The sequence below is a fragment of the Trachypithecus francoisi genome, unplaced genomic scaffold, assembly GCF_009764315.1.
Source record: "Trachypithecus francoisi isolate TF-2019V2 unplaced genomic scaffold, Tfra_2.0 Lachesis_group10, whole genome shotgun sequence".
In the NCBI taxonomy this organism is placed as follows: Eukaryota; Metazoa; Chordata; class Mammalia; order Primates; family Cercopithecidae; genus Trachypithecus; species Trachypithecus francoisi.
In genome coordinates this window covers 13,119,793-13,132,649 of record NW_022681455.1, presented here as the reverse complement: position 1 = coordinate 13,132,649, position 12,857 = coordinate 13,119,793, and the positions used below count along the sequence as shown (strand labels likewise).

The window sequence follows — 12,857 nt, the reverse complement described above, 5'->3', positions numbered from 1 at the left end:
ATATCTGAATGAGAATATCCTGGATATACAGGTGGTCCCTAAATCCAATTTCTGGTATCCTTATAAGAGAAAAGGAGAAAGAGAGAGACTTGAGACACAGAGAGATGCCATGTGAAGGTGGTGGCAGAGATTCAAATTATGCAGCTGCCAGCTAAGGAACACCAAGGATTGCCAGTGGCCACTGGCAGGGAGGAGACAGGCATGAACAGATTCTCCCTTAGTTTCCAGAAGGAACCCACCCTGCCAACACTTTGACTTTAGATTTCTGGAACTGCAGGAGAAGCTCTGTTGTTTGAAGCCACCAAGTTTATAGTAATTTGTTATAGCAGCTTAGGAAACTAACTCAATCTCCCTTGCCCTCCTTTTCTTTCTACGTATCTGACAAAGCTCCAGTTCTGGATGGACCCAACTATTAGCTGACAGCCAAAAGCCAGTGAAAAAAAGTCATCAGTATCATGTAGAGTCATAATCATCAATCTGGAATGGACTTCACCCTGTACGTTCTTCTCCTCCTCTCCCTGTTGGGAGATAACCTCGCTTATTACCTAGACAAACTCAGTCACCACTGGATGAGCTCATCAAATGTATCACTCTATCTACTGCCGCAGCTTCCCTCTGATTGCAGTGGAGTTCATTCCTTTTCTGATACTAGCCCTTGTTTCTGTATCTTGTAACCCATCTACTCCTCACTTCTCAGCACCTTTACCCTATCACTTCTGTCTCATATATTCTAACTCCTTCTACTGCCTCTTTCACATTTGCTTTTCCTCTTGATCTCTCTTGCATGGTGACAAACAATGGTGACAAATCAGAAGGCACACATACAACCCCCTACAGACACATACAGATTTCCTCCATCATCCATCTTGTCCTATTTCTTACCCACTTAACTGCTGACCTTCTCAAAAATTTAACCCCATTTTCACCCAGTTCCCACTAACTTCTCACTCTACACTAATCTGACATCTGCCCCAAACAATCCACCCAGGCAGCACTTACTAAGTCACCAATAATCTCTAGTTGAGTGGAACCACTAATGCCGATGGACATTTTTCTGTACTTCTTCCACTTGACTTCATGGTATTAAACACAGTTAACTGTAGCCTCCTGGATGCCTTCTGTTCTTGGTGTCCACCTCATCTTAGGCTTATGCTTTTCCTCCTACCTCTCTGGCCACTGCCTCTCTATCTCCTTTACAGGCTCCTCCTCCTCTATCTAGTCTTAGGGACAATAATCTTCCCTTGTCTATAAGACCGTCCTTGGCCCTCTTTTCTTTTCATTCTGTTCTTGTTTCCTAGCCAATCTTATATGTAATCATCACTCTAATTATTATACATATGCAAATGACCTGAAATTTACACAACCAGCCCAGACCTCTCTTTTGCATTCCATATATTCAACTGCCAACTCTGGATATCACAAAGTTGACTCAAGCACATACCTACACATCTAAAATTGGAATCATACCCCCAAACCTGTCACTCTTCTAAAGCACTCATCTCAGGTAAAGTCACCACCATAAACCAACATTAGGGTGTCAAACTTTACACTTTAAAACAATTTTTTTTAATTTTTAAAATTGTCAACTTTATTGAGGTATAATTGTGTACAAACTGCATGTTTACATATACAAGTAGATGAGTTTGGACATATGCATACAACCAAGATAGCACCACAATCAAGGTAATAAACACATCCATCACCTTCAAAAGTTTCCTTGTGCCCCTCTGTGGGTTTTTTGTGTGTGTATGTGTGTGTGCGTGTGGTAAGAACATTTAACATAAAATCTACCATCTTAAATTTTTAAGTGCATAATACTGAATTGTTCATTAGAGACACCGTATTATACAGTAGACCTCTAGAACTAATTCATCTTACATAACTGAGCTTTTATGGCCATTGAGAAACAACACCCCACTTCCCCCTCCCCTGGCAACCACCCTTCTACTCGACTCTTTCAGATGCCTCATGGAAGTGGGCTCATGCCACATTTGTCCATCTGTACCCAGTATATTCCACTTGGCATGGTACCCTCCAGGTTTACCCATTCTGTCACAAATGGTAGGATTGCCTTCTCTTTTAAGACTAAATAATATTGCCCCCAAATGTCAAAACGGAACATTCCTTTCCAAAAGTGACACTGCTTCTATCTCTCCTCTCCATGTTTGCCCCATTACTAAGTCGTTTGTTCCTTATAAAATCTCTCAAATCCATCCCTTTCTACTACCAGACATTAGTTCAGGCTACTATCATCTGCATAATGCCCCCCACTGGCTGTCTGCAGCCACTCACACTCCTGAATTTGCTCTAAACAAGGCAGAATCAGTGGGGAGCTGGTGTTTGGTTACCTCTCCAGCCTCAGCCCGCACCACACTCAGCTCTCCTTTCTCTAGCCACTGGTCTTTCTCGCTCTCCTAGACTGCTCACCTCTCCTTCTTCTACTACAGGGCCTTTGCACAAGCTCTTTCTGCTGCTCATTTTCTACATTTCTACACTTTCCTCAGACTCTAGCCCAAACCTCTCTTCCTTAGGAAAGTTTCCCTGACCCCTCAAGACTAAGTGAAGTCCTCCCTCTCATTCTCCCAAGTACCTTTCCTTCATTGCCCTTATCACAGGTGTGACTTTACCTTTACTTTTGTAATTTCAACATTTGACCAGCTGTCTCTCCACCATATCGTGCATGCCAGGAGGTCACCGACTAGGTCTGGTTTGGCTCACAGCTATATACCCAGAGCCAGGTGACATTCCGGCATGTGGTAGACACTCAGTAAAAGTTTTTCATGCTTTTCTCTCCCCCCCAACACCCAAGACCCTAGGTGTGCAGAAAATCTTAGAAGCACAAAGGGAATTCTGACACATTGTAGATTTCCAGGGCCAACCCCTGCAGCTGATGATTTTCTGTCAAAAGGAAATAAAAGCATAACTCAGTGGTGTCTTCACAGTTTCTGCCTGCCAGTTCTACTTTTCTATAAATACAGTCCTCATTTTCAAGGATTTTGGATAAGATCGCTGCAGTTGACTATTTTGGGGAGGCACTGCCTGTTCTATTTCAGAGGGGATGTCATCATCTGTCTTCATTCCTGGGGCAGGTGTGGAGACGCATTGTGGACACCACCGCAGACTCACATAAGAAGCTGAATGTATCAGGCTCACAGGTTCACAAGCCCTGGGCAGGGCCTCGGAGGACAGACTGAAAGGCATGTGGGGATCGTCTCCCTGAGGACACATTACTCTATGTTTCATCCATTCGTGTTTTCCTCCTGCCATCCTGTGATGCAGGACTGCTGCTGAGAGCTACTCCTTGTCTTAATAGTGCTTTTACCACCATCTGGAGCTCAGCCTCTGGGTCTTAACGCTCAGGACCTTTTAAGGATGGCAGCCTTCAGCTTAGAATAGGAAAGATGTAAGAGTAGCATCCAAAGTGGAGGTCTAAGTTCAAAACATCCATGTAAACGTTGATGTCAAAATTGAGGGAAACGTTGAAATCATAACTTTCCAATGTAGTTTTCTTATTGCTATACAAGAGCAAATAAGATTTCTGAGTGTCCCCTTGTATAAGGTACACTATCTACTATCAAATATTGCAATTTATTCCTTGTAGAAAGGTACACTCAGAAATTTAATTACAAAGAGACACATAAGCCTCTGTAACAAGTTACAGTTAAACCACAGTATAGCTAATCATGGCAAATTATAAATGTAACCCCATCTGTAAACAATAACAAGCCAAGTAAACACTGTATTGATGTCTTTTTGTGTGTTCAAAGAAGGATATACTTTTAAATACAAATAATAATACAATTATATGGACTTATCCTTTGTATTAAAAAGGTGGATAATATTGTACATATGAAAGGATATGACATAGACTGAGTAAGATTTTCTCATTAACCAAAGTCTACTCAGGCTCCCCTGAACTCCTTTTTCCTTTTTTCTAAATTAATACACAATAGTTGTATATATTTGGGGGGTACATTTTGATATATATTTGTATATAAATATATACATTTTGTATATATTTTGGGGGTGATATTTGGATGCATGTATACAATGTATAGTGATCAAATCAGGATAACTGGGAATATCCATCATCTCAAACAGTTATCTTTTCTTTGTTAGAACATTCCAATTCTTCTCTTCCAGCTATTTGAAATTTATAAAAAATTCTTAACTACAGTCTAATCTATTATACTTTATTCCTTCTAACTAACTGTAGTTTTGTACTCATTAACCAACTTCTCTTCGTTCTCCCTTCCCCCACCCTGAACTCCTTTTCACTGAGCCTGACTTTGGCCTTCCATGTTCTTCTTTCCATTGTCCAATTTCAGCAAGGATCCTGGTAAGTCAGTTTAAGCAGAATCTCCCCATCTTCAATATCAGATCATTCTCATTATTTAATCATCAGGTTCCTCAGTCCCCACCATCTCCCAGGTGATATCTGATCACCCTGGCCTGTCTTCAGCAAGAATCTTGTTACATTGGCTTAGCCAGAATCCCCCTTACTCCTGATGTTTCCTTTTAGTAGTTTTCCACCCAGGGACCCTCACTCTGCTCCCTGGTTGTAAATTTCCACTTGCCCATGCTGTATCAGAGTTGAGTCCTGACCATTTCTCCCACTGCAAGACCCGATTGCAGTGGTCCCTATACTTCTCTCAGTGGTCTTGAATAAAGACTGCCTTATCTTCAACAAGCGTCAATGAATAACTTTTCCTCTAACAACACATACATACAAGACAAAGATATGTATACTAGCTAAAATTGACTAACCAACGAACATTCCCTCAGTCAACCAATTCTCATGTATATTTATTTAGATATGACTCTTATACACACATGGAAAAGTTTGCTTTTTGTATGTGTGAGATAGGGTCTCCGCTGGTCACCCAAGCTATAGTGGCACGAGCACAGCTCACTGCAGCCTTGAACTCCTGGGTTCAAGCAATCCTCTCACCTCAGCCTCCTGAGTACCTGGGACTACAGACATGTGTCCCCATGCTAATTTTATGTTTTGTAGAGATGAGGTCTCACTATGTCGCCCAAGCTGATCTTTAACTCCTGGGCTCAAGGGATCCTCTTACCTGGGCTGCCCAAAATGTTGAGACTGCAAGAGAGAGCTACTGTGCTTGGCCAACTTTCTTAAAACTAGCATATCTTTAGTTATATCACATGCCCATCCATCTATCATGATATAAAGGTATTCTCTAGTGTATTCTCTACTTTCTTTAATTCAGGAGCAGAATGTCTCTAAGAAAACAAAACAAAACTGCATACAAATATCGCATTCACCTGCCACGTTCATCAGTCTGGCCATAGAGATCACAAGAACTTGCTATGATCGTTAATGATAAGAATGATTTAAGGTTAGCAACTCTGTTTGTCACAAGTTTTCATTCTTTCTCCCAAACAAGCTTAAAACAAAATTTTTGAAGATGTTTAATAATTCATGAGTAATCTGATGCCACTGTGTTTGCACTTATCAGGTGATATGTTTTCCAATGTCTTGAAGAAGTTGGCATAATGGGTCATGTAAGAAGCCTCAGGGCTTTGCCTTGTGGCCTTGTCAAATGTACTAAACAAAGCCCTTGACTTGCCAGGAGGAAATGCATCCACCACTCCATCATTCAGGGATTCATGCTGACAAATGACAATTACTGAAATGTATATACAAACCATTTTGCTTAGCAAAGTCAGGAAGAGACCTTATGGCATCTTTTTTATATATATGTATACACACACACATATATGTGTGTGTGTGTGTGTATATATATATTTCAATGCTTATAAAACACTCCCATTTTCTTTCTTGTTTCAGTGTCTTACATCTTACTTTGCCTAAAGAATATATTTCATTTAGAGTTCTTCTCTCTGAGACAATGACTTAAGTGCCCTTTTCTGCCTCACTCAGCAGAGGATACGCATTTGGAGTTTTGTTCACTTGTAAATCACTCAGTTGTTTTTAGGGATGCACAAATGACCTACAGGTTTTGCGACACCTTAAGGAACCAGTACAATGACTGAGGGAGTAGAGAATGCAGAGCCAGAGTGGCGGGACTTATATGAGAAATGATTTAGAAATTTATGAAATTCAGGCCGGGCGCGGTGGCTCAAGCCTGTAATCCCAGCACTTTGGGAGGCCGAGACGGGCGGATCACGAGGTCAGGAGATCGAGACCATCCTGGCTAATACGGTGAAACCCTGTCTCTACTTAAAAATACAAAAAACTAGCCGGGCGACGAGGCGGGCACCTGTAGTCCCAGCTACTCGGGAGGCTGAGGCAGGAGAATGGCGTGAACCCGGGAGGCGGAGCTTGCAGTGAGCTGAGATCCGGCCACTGCACTCCAGCCTGGGTGGCAGAGCAAGACTCCGTCTCAAAAAAAAAAAAAAAAAAAAGAAATTTATGAAATTCAGATATTCATTCTTACTTCAGGAATTAACAAATATAATATCAGCATGGTGGGGCTTCCATCTAAGAAACAGAGTCAGAAAACATGAGCTAGTCAGAAAACATGGCTACCATGAGAATTAAGATTTCAAGACTCTGCCGCTTTTCTATGTTATTCTCTTTCTTTTCCAAAAGTGATTAGCATTAAAATTCTCAGATCTGTGGACTGATATTGAGGGACAAGAAGCACATCTCCTATTTCAAGGTTAGTTTGGGGTCGAGGCAAAGCGGGAGGAAACCCAAGAAATGGAAGAGGTGATGATTCTGAGCAGGCGAGAAGGCAGGTTGAGTTTTTGAGGATGTAGAGGGAAGAAGGAAATGAAAGCCTTCAAGCCAGGGTAGCCCTGGCAATGACTGGACGCGTGATTAGAAAAATCAAAATGAAGTTCCGTGGACTTAGTAGTGACCCTCCCACATTCATATGTTGAAACCCTCACTCCCCTTGTGTTGGTATTTGGAGAAAGGGGACTTTGGGAAGTGATTAGGATTAGATGAGGTCATGTAGGTAGGGCACTCATGATGGATTTAGTGTCTTTATAAGGAGAGACTCTCGCCAGCCTGCTCACACTCACGCACATGCTCTCTCTGTGCACACAAAAATGAAGAGGTGATGTGAGTGTACAGCAAGATGGCTGCCATTCACAAGCCAAGAGAAGAGGCCTCAGAAGGAAACCTATCTTGCAGCAACTTGATCTTGGTCTTCCAGCCTCCAGAACTGTGAGAAACACATTTCTGTTGTTTAAGCCACCCAGTCTATGGTATTTTGTTATGGCAGCCCAAACCGACCAAAACCAAAGAGAATCTATATACCTCTTCCACTATCTGACTGCAGACCCAATGGGGCGAAGTCAAAACTCTGTGTCTCTCCCTGTAGCACATTCCCTCTGCACACCCTTACCTCTTGAAAAAATATCCATCTAAGATGCCACACAAACTCTCCACAAACATTAACTCATATAAGGTATTTTTCTTACTTCTATTTTTATAGATAAGGAGGCCAAAGCACAGCATTAATAAACTGAGCAAGATCATACAACCAGCAAGTATCAGATTTGGGATTCAACCCCAGGAAGTCTGGCTCCAGGATCTGTGCTCTTAACCCCTCAGCTGTGCTGACTTGCCCCACATTTCTTTGCTGTCCATTGAGCCACAAACTGTACAGTTATCTTTGCCACTACAATGATTCATTTGTATTCTTTGTTTTCCTGCTATGCCCAAGAATCACTTATTCAAGGTTTTTCTTCCATGAAATAACCTATTCTTACCTGCCAGTAACTATATAACTTGTTTTCTGCTATGTGTTCACTTTTACTGGAATAGTGAAAATAACATTGAATATAATAAATGGATCATCAATGCCAGAATAAAAGCATTCAATTATAGAAAAGGTGGAGTTCTAAATTCAGATTATTCATAGATCAAATAAAAAGAGTGGTTCTTTAATTTAAAAACAAACAAAAAAAACATGAGATATGAGAAAACACATAAGATATAAAAGTCATTCTTGGTCATATTGAAGAATTTTTAAAGACAAGGACAATTTCAAGGCTTGATATTTTTTTCCCTTTGGTGCAAACAGCCTATTGCAATTCAATTCTATTAATTAAGATAATAGAGTTGAAGGCAACAAATACCCAATGAGAAATGAAAAAACAAATCATCTTACCTGCTGACGTGTGTTTGAACTTTTCGCTTTTCTTCTTCCTCCATTTCCAAGGCTTGAAAATCCTTCCCAGGTTGGCAAACTTACTTCTCCTGCGGATGGGTGGGGTGTGGGTGCCTGGGACGAGGGAGTCAGAACGCATTGCCGCCAGCCTCTCCACTTCCTCAGCTTGTTATTTCCAAGAAAGAGATGAAAATAAAGAGAGAAAAAGAGTGTTAAAATGGGAGCCTCACAGATGGCCAACGTTTTCCATGGTTACAGATAACAGAAACCACGTGACCAGAGTTTCTTTTTGCCTTTTGGAATGGAAGTCATACCAGTGTGTTCTGAAGGCTGAGGACAGTTGGCCAAACCCTAGAGATTCAGAACACCCCAGCCAAATTTGCTCAACTTCTACTTAGGCTGGAGGAGGAAGAGAAAGAGGAAGAGAGCTCTCTGGACAAGTCAGGGACTCCCGCCCACAACAGGGAGAGGCCACCAGAAGATTCAAATGAGAGTCAGTGTAACTACTGGTCCAGCAATTTCTCAAATAAGACTTGGCAAATGCAATCACTACAGCACTGTCTGCTGAGAAAAAAGAAGACAGAAAACATTTATCAACTGTCTATTCCAAAGCCAATGTCTCCAACACCCACTGCTCTCTACTTCCTACTACCTGGCTTTACCTAGACTTTTAGCAGCACTGAAATCTGTTAAACAAGTGACTGTTCTTTAGGATTACTGATCTATTTTAGAATCACTCACACTTCCATTAGATTTTACAATTGTCTTAATTCCACTAGATTTTCTTTTCCTGGAGACTTGCTTAAAAAAAAAATTCTTAGAAATTGAGAGCTGGGGGTATCTTTAAGGAAAATCTACGCTAATCCCAATAATGGAACACTTGAGCATCTTAAGACTTTCAATTTCATAATGCCTAGTGGACCCTTCCTTAAAGGTCACAATCATCCCAACCTCTTTTTACCACATGAAATAAAACTAACTCTTTTCCATATTTACAGAGTCCAATACCCCAACTTAAATTTTTAAGAAAGGAATAATCAGAGAAAACAAGCTCTTTGGCAAAATTGAGGGTGTGGATTCAACTTCCCAGAAAGCAAAACAGTATCTGAAGCCATGGCAAATCCCAAACCACTTTGTTTGGCCTTGACCATAGTCTCTCAAAAAAATCATCCAGACTTCTGCAACCGATGCATTCCTTGCAAGTTCAACCTGTCAATGACAACATAAAAATGATAGTCTGCTTGTTGTGGTCCGAACATAGTTTTAACTCAGGAGATTCATTCATTCAATACATATGGAATATTGAGTGTGTGCTGTGGCAGTTGTATTGGTGACAGATGTGATAAGCTAGTAAGAGCTCCCCACAGCAGGACTTAAAGAAAGCAGATGGAATTGAGAGACACGTCGGAAGCAAAGTCAAAAGAACTTAGTGACTGGTTGAGTGACCTGAAGGACTGGAGGCAGATCATTGGCAATTCCCAGATTCAGGTCAGCAGAGTAGTACCCTTCATTCACAGAGATAAGGAAGACAGGGGAGGGCACAGGTTTAAGGGTGAGGGCAGCCATGATTTGGACATATTGCAATGAAGAGGGCACTTAAACCTTTTACTACCTGGTTCAACGCACTGGGAGCTCCTTTTTTCAATCATTTAATTAAGTGACCACTTAAATCTCTGCCAGACACTATGACCATTTCTGGGGAAGACACACAGGAAAACCAGTCTTGAGCACAGAGTCCCAAGGAGGAGACAGAGGGATCAATGTGTAAGAACATACCACAACAGAGCTACAATGTAAAACTCAATGGAGGTGAAGAGGAGAGAGCAACAAATTCTGCTTCACAGCATTGGAGAAGACCTCGAGGGAGGTCACTTTGGGCTTAAGTTTTGAAAGAGGAGGAACTGTTCTCCCTGCAAAGGGAAGAGGGAGAAGTGGATCCCTGGGAGGAGAAACAGACCCAACAGGAACAGAGAGGGCTGAAAGCATGGAACGTCTGGGGACTTGAAGGAACTCAGTCAACTGTGAGCCTCAGTGACACTGGGTGAAATGAAGCACTAATGGAGAGAGAGTGGGGTTCGAGGGTCTGCAACCAGATCATGCAAGCTCTTGAAATGAATTGGCATTTGGGGTTCATCCTCTGAGCAGAGGGACAAGGAAATTTGAGAATGGGAAACTGGTATTATTACATTCAACCAAAATGTATTGCAGGCTCACTCTGTACCAGATGCTTAGGCTATGAGGTAAACAAAACAGATAAAAATACCCAATTCATAGGGTTCACATGCGGAGGTAGGGTGAAGAGCAGACAGCAAACACTGAAACCAAATAAATTATAGAGTATGCCAGAAGACACTTGCTTTGGGGAAAAAAATGATGAGTAGAACCCGGTAAAGTAGATCAAGAGTACCTGGCGTGGAATGGGGGAATCGGCCTGATCGAGAAGGGCCAACTCCCCGTTTCCATGCCAGGTACTCGAGAATGGGGGGGTCGGCCTGATCAGGATGCAACTAGATTTGTTTCTTAGGAATATCATTGCAGCAGCAAAGGTAACCTGACTCAGAATATGGGGAAATCCTTGACAGTGAGAACCATCAGGAGGACACTGCAATCACAGTGACTAGGATTCAAGCAGGAGCATGACAGAAGGATAGGAAGAAAAGATGCGATTCAGCCAGGTGGGAGAATCAGCAGATTTGGTAACTCTCTGGATAAACATGAGCAAGTGCCAGGAAGTGAGAATGGCTAACATTTTTAGTTTTCATGACTAGGTCAATGTGATGATTTTACATGTTTTAAAGAATTTGATGATAAAGGAAGGAGCAGAATAGGATGGCAGCTCAATGGGGACAAGAACTTTGCAGCTAGATAATTCAGTATTTTTGCAAAGGCTCTTTAGGGATTAGAACTTTATTTCTTGAGGTAATGAAGAACTATTGAGAGGAAATTTGCCAAGGTAGGAAGGAAAGACTTGATTTGGGGGTCAGTAGGCTGAGCTGCCAGAGCCAGGGGAAAGTGACAGACCGAAGATGTAGAAAAAAGGCTGAGAAATGTATGAAACATGGTTCTTAGGAAGGAGAAGAAGTGGGATCAAAAGTGCACAAAAGTATTAGTGATCAGGAGATTTTATGTTGAGTGATTGAAAGTTTGAACTGAGGTGTCTGATCACAAATGGCATAGATCAGATGTGGGCCTCAGGGAGAATAATCTAGCAGCAGTGGTAAAATAATGGATTATTGGAGGCTAAAGGGGGAAGATAAAAGATTCATAAGGTTTTAAGTACAGTTGTGGAATGGCTGAGGAGAGTGGTAACAATAACAACAACACAGCTACGACAAGGAATAAAAAAGAAATCAAATCAGGCAAGTAAATGGCCTCAGAAGTAACACTGAATTTGAGCATTCTGCTTTTTAAATGGCATCAGCTGCTTGAGTTGGTGCTTCTTCAACAATGTCAGCAGAGCCACATGAGTAGTGATAATTGCGGGAAACCAAAGCAAAGAGGTATTGAGTCCAGGAGGGAAGCCACAGTCCAGAGGTCTGATTCTCCCAAGGACACCTTCTCTTTCATACTCATCACTTGCCCCCCCCATTTCTTACCTTGGTGAATAGTCTTTTTGTTGCTTTTGTCCAGATTTTACAAGTCTCCAAACCTACGTTGCCAGACTTACTCTCCTGCCTTCAAACCTGTATTGGATACTTTCACTAGAAGTCTGTTCCTTGTAGGAACTACAAGTGGCTCCCCACAGCATACAGTAGGAAGTTCTAATGTCCTATATTGGCCTTCAGACAAGGCCAATAGTCACTTATTCAAGCTTTTTTCCTCCATGAAATAACCTATTTTTTGTATTAAAACAGCCTGACTTATTACTCTCAACCTGAGTAAGCTGCTCAGAATGATCTTCTAGCACTTCTCTAAACACGGGTTGTAGTCAAAATGAAATCCTCCCTGTAGAAGCAGCTCATCCCAGGATCTCTGGATCCCAGTGGTCTTCAAGGGGATGGGTATCTGCATTTGGTTGGAAGATTTCCTATCATTCTTTGATTCTCAAAAGAGCGTAAGACACAAAAGGTGAAGTTGTAAAAATATTCAGTTTGAGAATTCTCTGAGTTCAGCCAACACAAAACATCTGCTAAAGGTTAAAGAGAGATTATACACAGAATCCTCTAAAAAAATCAAGAGAGGAATTATTCAGGGTTGATACTGAGTTTGCTTCTCATGGTTGGCACTCAATAATGACTTATTAAATAGATAACTGGATAACTGCATTTGATTCAATTCATTCCCTCACATCTTCAGAGGTATGAAAATAAGTATCGTTATTTGTCTTTAAAAAAAAGTGCCATGAGAACCAAAAGGCTGTTCCACAATCACATCTTTAAGAAATGGATACAGGCCGGGAGTGGTGGCTCAAGCCTGTAATCTCAGCACTTTGGGAGGCCGAGACGGGCGGATCACGAGGTCAGGAGATCGAGACCATCCTGGCTAACACGGTGAAACCCCATCTTTACTAAAAAATGCAAAAAAACTAGCCAGGCGAGGTGGTGGGCGCCTGTAGTCCCAGCTACTCGGGAGGCTGAGGCAGGAGAATGGCGTAAACCCGGGAGGTGGAGCTTGCAGTGAGCTGAGATCCGGCCACTGCACCCCAGCCTGGGCGACAGACCGAGACTCCGTCTCAAAAAAAAAAAAAAAAAAAAAGAAATGGATACAAATTATTCTGAAATAGCCCCATTAAAATAATGATATGAAATT

General features: G+C 41.7%; 1 protein-coding gene across 15 annotated transcripts in view; it reads right to left on the bottom strand.

The window, feature by feature from the left end:
• The window catches only part of PHACTR1 (phosphatase and actin regulator 1), a 596,190-nt gene that overhangs the window by 242,600 nt on the left and 340,733 nt on the right, over positions 1 to 12,857 (bottom strand). For all 15 annotated transcript variants that reach the window (XM_033216236.1, XM_033216242.1, XM_033216240.1 and 12 more), the window contains one exon: positions 8,109 to 8,273. In XM_033216236.1, the coding sequence (XP_033072127.1) occupies positions 8,109 to 8,273 (165 nt within the window). The remainder of the gene's footprint in view (positions 1 to 8,108; positions 8,274 to 12,857) is intronic.